The 7,902-nt window shown below is 38.8% G+C and overlaps 1 protein-coding gene across 1 annotated transcript; it reads right to left on the bottom strand.

Moving 5' to 3' along the window:
* Window positions 1–264: 264 nt before the first annotated feature.
* LOC309683037 (protein FAM240B-like) lies at window positions 265–7,555 on the bottom strand. Its single transcript, XM_082497229.1, has 3 exons — window positions 7,466–7,555; window positions 1,724–1,868; window positions 265–402 (listed from the first exon to the last, which is right to left on the bottom strand). The coding sequence occupies exons 2-3, from the start codon at window positions 1,861–1,863 to the stop codon at window positions 324–326; spliced, it is 219 nt and encodes a 72-aa protein (XP_082353355.1). The 5' UTR covers window positions 1,864–1,868; window positions 7,466–7,555; the 3' UTR covers window positions 265–323.
* Window positions 7,556–7,902: the final 347 nt, after the last annotated feature.

Genomic DNA, 7,902 nt, shown 5'->3' with positions numbered 1-7,902 from the left:
CAGAAACCTAAAACGTCGAGGAAATCCTTTTGCTGATCACTGTGTAACTAAACTCTTTTTTCCAGACATCTACAGCTCAGTGAACCATAATTTATTAGCCTTGAAGATTTCAGATTACTTCAATCTGTTTATCAAATGAAGGGATGGATGCATAATCTTAAAAGCAGCAATAGGCATTTCACATATGAACTTCTAACAATGGCAGCTAATTAACTATACCTCATTTAAGCCAAAAGTAAAACTTAAGCTTTTGCACCACACCATCATGCTTTCCTACAAAACAAATTTCTTTTTCCCTCAAACATGTAATGCGTGTGGGATCTTCAGCTAGATGGATCTTCAGGTTGGGTCCTCAACATCTTTATCCGTTTTTCCAGCCTCTCCATCCATTCATTTCTGAGCCTAAGGACAGAAACATGGATCAGCTTGTCCCCATATTTTTACAGGGAACAGGTTTATACTCTTCACGTTTTCCACTGGTGCTATTCCTTGCTGCTGTTTCCCAGCTGACACGCAAACTGTCCTGCCCCTTTAGAGTGGTTTGCTGGATGGCACTTCAGGACTAGCTCTTAAACCCAGATGAGGGCTCACCTGAGCTTTGTGGTTAATTTTAATCTTCAGTGTGCCCTCCCTCAAGTGCCTCTGTGTGCCGGAGTGACTTGTCATCTCCACGGGAGATTGCCTGCTGCCACCTGCTGGGTAGCATCACCCAACATTTCCCCAGTCCCCCTCCTCCTCGGAAATGCATTAAAAAAGTAGTGCATAGAGGCTTCTGAGTACTATCTGGTTTGGAAACACTGTGCATGTTGAAACTTCTGTTAGACCCATAGCAGACAGCTTTAGGTGGTAGGCGTCACTTTGTTTTCTTTTTGGTAGTATCTAGGTACCACAGAAAGACTGCCTTAAATAGAAAAGACAGGAATTTCACAGTGGAGGATCTGAGACATTGAAATTAGGTTAGTTACAAATAGTTAAAACATGCTAGAGACTAATTCCAGTGTTCCTTCATCCAGGGTTATTAATGCAAGGCCATCCTTGCTTGTATTTTTTCAAGCAACAATCCAAAGTGTGGTATGAGGGGCATTTTGAAAAAATGTTTTCTCATTGAGCGATTTCAAGCCAAAACAGCCATCTTTGCATGTGCGTTCAACTTATGGAGATTTCATGTGAATTAAAACTGTACTGATGTTGCTGCAGACTGGTCTTTCTCATTGTGGCTGATTAAGGTAAATATGACTGATTGGGGTAAATAAGGCTATGGATGATGGTTGCCTTGGTCAGTTAGTATACTTGGATGGTCTGCTTTATTATGGATTTACATTATGAAAATTAAGCTGTCTTAATTAATTCAGGTTACGTTCTTGTGAAAACAAGGCCACAGAGAAAGAAGGTGGGCCAGGTACACATCTGTGCTAGCTCTACTGTGAACATAAGCCTTGATGTTCAAGACAAGCCTGCACCGCTAGAGATTGTCCTGATAACTTCAGAAAGTTCCACACTTTGGAGCCATTTATGGAACAAAAATAAATTATTCTCTTATCCTGTGAAGCCATAGGTTAGGCACTTTAGCATTAGCATCCCAATTTGGGGAGATTTATCATTTTCTAAAAATCTAAGAAAAATACTTTCAGCTTTAATTGCATGACAACTATAGGTATAGCTTTTCTTTAAAAAAGAATTACAATAGAAACTCAAATAACCTTTCCAGATGCAAACTACCCACTTTGTCAGAGCACTTCTTCGCTGGCGTTCTTTTTCAATTTGCAGATACCGAGTTTGTTGTTCAATAGTCTTTTCCCAGAAGTTTCTCAGGTCACTAGTTTCACATCCACGCACTTCATGACGTATGTATTGGCTATTCATTTTCTCTAAAGGAGAAATTTGAAACAACCATAGGACAAGTTATTGGTTCCTCATCTGTTTTCACAGCTAAAGCACACACTTGTTGTTTTGGATTTTCACAGTGTTAGAGTCACAGTCTTTTTTTTGTAGGATTAGGATAACTGTGGGCATGACTCACTATTTAAGCTTTTCATTCCTAGCTCTGACACTTGAGGATATGCTGTCTGCAGTGATTTGAATTCTTATTTGTTGACCTGAAATATCTCTCACCTCCATCTGCCTGTGACCTTTAAGCTCACAATGCAGGACACTTTTGTTATATTCTCTAGCTTAATGATTGAGATACCTTTTACTGTACTCATAAATGGAAAGGAAATATAAAAATTGCCAGATCTAGTGGGATTTTTCCTCACTATTTTCATGTCTATAAAATGATAAAGTGACCATTGTAGTTTAAGGTTAAAACAATGAAGAAAAAGACCTCTGGTGATTTGCTGTTAATCATTATAACACTTACCTTAGCTTTATTTGGGAATGAAGAAAATTTATATGTGTAAAAGTATGTACATAATTTTATAAGATGCTGACTTGCAAAAGCCACCTTGCTTATTAAATATTTGTCCCTCTTCTACAATTTTCAAAACAGAGCAATGTAATTGAATATATTTATATAACTGTGCTCATTCTGTACTTCCCCCTTCATTTAATGTCATCTTAAAAATAAATTTTGGAGTGAACCTTATCTTAGGAAAAGAATATCTGTCTCTGGATAACTCTTCATGGGCTAACAGTCAAGCCCCTCTATCCCACATTACAGCCAGAAAATCATACCATTACTTTCAAGACTTCATTAAATATGGAATAAGTATATCCACACTTCTGTCCAAATTGCTGTGTGGTTTTGCATGAACATGCCATTATAATACTTTCCAGAACATTTATTTTTTTTTACAAATATTTAGGGCTCTCTCATGCGTTGCTTGAATCCATGGCAATAATTTGTAATTTATTTTAATCAGAGCCACAGAGAGCTAGTAAACAAGCCCCTCAAGGCTAGCTTGGAAAAGCTTGAAGAAACTGCTGCCATTCCCCTGCCAGGCATTGTAAGAAAAGCAAAATTGGGAACTGGTAATCTTTACATAATTTCATTTGGAGATTTGGCTGTTTTGTGAAAGACTGTGAGACACGTTATAAAGACTCTATGAGCAGAGAACAAAAGCAGCCCTTTTGAAGAGGTCCCTTTCTTGCTGGGATTCCCCTGTGACTCCACTGTGGTTGCCTGTAAAACCTCCCTATATCAACTCATGGCCTCCAAATGACAGAAGCACAGTTTTTGAGTCTGACTTTTGCAGAAGAAATTTACTGAGCATATTTTCAGGTTCTGAGCAAATTATAGCTGGATGTATAAGCATCGACATCAGTCTGTACTGTGAACTGCAGGTACAGCTGAAAACCTCCAGCTGTGCTGCAGGTAACCAATTCCAGGTCAAAAGTATGTATTTTCATACAATATATGTATTCTATAGATATCCACATATATATCAATGCCAACCCAAATATCTCTTCCCAGGTAGCAGGCACTACCCTTTAAAACTGTTTGTGTACCAGGAATATTCTAGAAATTTATGAAAAACATACAGTAATAACCATCTGCATTAGACTAATGGACACTCCAGGATTGTCATCTCTGAGAATGACACTATTTCTGAAGAGCAGCAAGCAAAATTCCCAGATATCCCCGAGTCTCCAAAATAAACTGCCAGGAAATAATATCTCCTGATTTCATTAATCAGAAGTGATCCCAAAGCATAACAACTTCATCCTTGTGAATGTTTATGAATTCCTATTTAATATATTATGGATGCATCTTTTCTATATATGTGAGGGTGAATATCTCACCCGAATAAGGCAAAGTTGTGGAACTCATTGCCACGAGATATAACTGAACCCAAGTGTATGCTTTCAGCATATACATATCCTTGATTGGTTTTAAATGCTCTGCCTCCTGGTTTGAGTGCATACATTCTTGGTGCTGGCTTGAATGGATTTTATAGATGTGTCTCTCCAACACCTCCCCCCCAGCAACAAATCCCAAGGAAAATGTTTTAAATCCAGTAAAATAGAAGTTAAGGATTAGTTTTCATTGTTATTCACCTTATATCTGGTGCTGGCAGTATATAGAAGAATGTTAGAACCCTGTTGAGACTCCAGTGTGTATAGTACTATACACTACAGGTTTAGGTGGATTTTTGTTTTTTGGGGGAGGGGGGGAATCGGTGCTTTTCTCTGTCTATTATCAGTGAAATTTTCTTTGTGTGTGCTTGCTCAGGCACGCTAAGAACTTTGCCCAAGCTTGTCCTTCTTTCCTAATGCTTTATTTTGTGTTAACATATGGATACCTTGGTGTTAAATTTTCTTTTACTCAGTCCTTACTCTTCCTCTTTATTTTCTTTCCCTCTAATACTAGAGAACACTCAAATATGTATCAAAACAACTGAACTTAGAATTTCTGCATCACTATTTTACTGATCTTCCTATATCCTTGATAAACACGTGTGTCAATGCACCAGCATTTGCTTCTCTGAACTGTAGAATCATCCTACCCTAAACTACCTTTTATTTCAACCCCTCTATTTGAGCCCATTGATGAAATGATCGTAGGAACTGCACAATAACTCTGCTAAAATAACCCACCTCATTTCCTTTGTCTTTATGCATTATGTATAGGTGTTTGAATTCAGCTCTGTCCTGCTATCCATTTCAAAAATGCTGCCGTAAACCTTCAGGGTTGTGCGGACAATCAGTGATACCATACTGAGTCTATCAGTATTTCACTTGCCCTAAGATAAAGTTTCTGTGCTAAAATGATTCTCAGTGATGGAAACTCTTTATTTTCCTCTCTTACTTCACCTTTTTTTTCCAGAGGACAGTAACGCTACTTAAGCCTGTATTGCGCCTTTGCACCAGCAGTTATCACCTGGGTACAGTTTATTTTCATGCCTTGGAATCTCATTCAAAGTAGTTAGCAAAAGGGACTATATTTGATAGGGAAAGAGAAGAATGGAAAAGACTTCATGGAAGGAGCCTCCAAAGCAGCCCAAACAAATAATCTCTATGTATGATACAACAGGTGGGAAGAAATATACTGTTAAAGCATATAGGCAGTTGTAACAGCACTTTTACAGATCTTGCAGTTAGGTCTGACTTTAACTAGCCTGCAACAGCCAGGACTAAATGAAGCTTTATTTGAGCATCTAGTGACAATCCTTCAGGAGGACAATAACGAGAGCCTCTTTCTGGTAATCATCTGTGACAGAGAGCCCTGGTTGCAAGCTGGTGAACAAATGTAGGTGCTCTCAAATGAAAGGAAGAGCTGGATAAACTCTAGGAAGGCTTTATCCTACACAGAATGAAGGTGATTGTTTATTTTTAGATTAAATATTTTTAGTGCAGGTTGGTATTATTCAGACACAATTTGCTAAAGGAGATCTTACAAAGGTAGGGAAGCTATGACACTAGCACTGTTACCTGGAAGTCAAAAAATATTTTGGTAGAACAAAAGAGTAATGTAAGATCAATTTGATGTAAGATCATGATGTTTTTGTAAGTAAAAAAATCAATAATTTGAAGTTGGAACTCATTGGTTCTATGAGAAACAGTTACCACCACAAGAAACACACTGTTCATGGAGAGAATTGGAAGTCACAAGTTTTTTAGCTAGAAAATGGTATATAAAGAAAAGTGTGGGTTGTTGGTTTGTTTTTTTTTTTTTCCTATAGTACAACATAAATTGTTATTTTAAATAGTTTTTAAAATTTACAAAGCATCTACACGAGTCAGGAAAGCTACTTTTTTCCCCTTCGTGTGCTGCTCCTATAGCAAAATTGGTCAGAGTTTTCAGGGTGTTATGCATCTTCCTAGAAATAGTACAATATTTTATTCATCTGCCTTTTCATGGACCTTGCTTGGTGATTGTGCTTATTATATAAATGCATTGGATTAATAAAAAATTGCACAATGTATAGGAGAGTAGACTGTCTATGCTAATGCTGTATTTGACTTTAAAACAATAAGAAATCTGTTTTGATTTGAGAGAACGGAACTAGTAATCACAGCCATGATTTCCCTCTTTTTCCTTGGATCTTGGATATGTCACTTATCTTCTGCTTCTGCAGCTGACAGCAATTCACATCTCAAAGGGCTGATTGAGGTTTGCTTTGAGATCCTGCCTGGGGAAGCATGTCATTTAAAAGTCTAACTTAGGTCTTCAGAAACTCTTGGTAAAACTCTTTGGGGGCAGAAGAAAGCACTTTAATGTCCTGTACCTTTCTGTCAGTGGGGCAGATTGCATAGTGTGGTCTATCTCATGAACCTCCTGAGCCTTGGTGCCGCTCATGAGAGACATGGGGAGAGGTTTCTCACAGCTCTTTCTGACTGCTTCTCTGGTGCCTGGTTACAGAGCTGTACCTCTCGGAGCTGACCTGGAGCACCAGCCTGGGGATGAGGGAAGGCTGGTACAGTCTTCTGGTGCACGCAGATCCCCAAGACTGTGCTGGTCTCTTTCAAAAATTCACTAGTGAATCTCATCAATGATGTGTGGCTTTGCACATGTACTGTACTGTTCTTTTTCAGTTTGCACTTGGGCATTACAGACTATCAATCTATGCTTTTCTTTTGTAAACAGTACTGTCTGGAGCATCTTTTCAGTGCCTCTCTGCTCCCCAGCTTCTCCCACTCCCTGCACTTGGACCTCCATGGTGGCCGCCTGCGTTCCCACACATTCTGCCACTGGCATACACAGACAGGTCTGTGGTGGCAGTCACACAGAGGCAAGCATCAATCAAACAGGCATTCATAAGCACATGCAATACAGAATGTCCAAATGCCTTTCCTGAGCTTTCCATAGATTTGTCCAACTCTTATTGGATTTTAATTTTCAACATCTAAGGCATATTTAAAGCAGCTGTAGTTTGCTCACATGATCAAATATTGTTTCTGATCACTAGATTTTCCCCACTGCCAGATATATTTGAAGCCTGATCCTATGAACTGCTCAATTCATAAGATCAAGTATATAGCATAAATTAATATTTATTAGTCAAGGATCTTGAACAGGTTTTGTTTTGTTGTTTGATTTTTGAGTACAGGAGGACTTGATGGTCTGGGATCAAAGAAGACGTATCCTGCCCAGGGCTCATGTTCTCCGTTAGATCATCCAGTTCTAACAAAATATGCAAGAGAAACTTATCCTGATTCATGTGAAGGTGTCTACCACTAAATTAAAAAGCCTCTTGGCAGCAGATCACTATTAAAAAAACTTTGCGAGAAGAGTGTGTGTGTAACCTTGGCTACCGTTTAGCCCATCAGTTGAGAATGTACAGCCACATCTTCTGGTCTTTTATCCAGGGTTGTGGCATGGAAATTGCCCGTAAATATTTTTTCTATATCAATGCTACTCAGCTTCCTTAGAATGCTGCTAAACTGGGCACTCTTCCCTGGCATTTTCCTCACACTCTCATCTTTCCTAGAATATACTTTTGTGAGAACTAAAGTTAGAGAACAAACACATTTCTTGTTGACATTATTATGAAAAACTTGCTACAAAACCCAAATACTTACTTACCTTTGGAGTTGGACTCTTCCTGCAAATAAATCCTCTGTGTGACACAAACAAATGAGGAATATTACCACTGCAGCCCTGGCTTCTCCAGTGTCACAGGGCAGTAATGAAATGCATCCCTCGGTACTTTTTATTTGAAGTGGGGGTAACATAAATCCTTCATCATATCAAGGCTATTTTGAACAGAACGAGCAGTGAGATAAGATCATTTAATGAACTTTGCAGCCCCCTGCCTGAGATGACTATGAAACACAGGCCCCCTTGAGAGCATGCATCCCTCCCACACTGGCAGATACCTCAGAGAGCATGACTTGGCAAGTGCTGAGAATTTTCTTTAAAATGCATGCTAGTATTATCCATTTTAATATTCCTCCTGTGAAGCCTGAAAAATTCCACACTACTATCTTAGCTGTAATGGAGGCTGAAATGGTGTGACAAAT

Source organism: Vanellus vanellus (assembly GCF_965231255.1).
Source record: "Vanellus vanellus genome assembly, chromosome: Z".
NCBI classification, from domain to species: domain Eukaryota; kingdom Metazoa; phylum Chordata; class Aves; order Charadriiformes; family Charadriidae; genus Vanellus; species Vanellus vanellus.
This window is presented reverse-complemented; position numbering and strand designations above follow the sequence as displayed.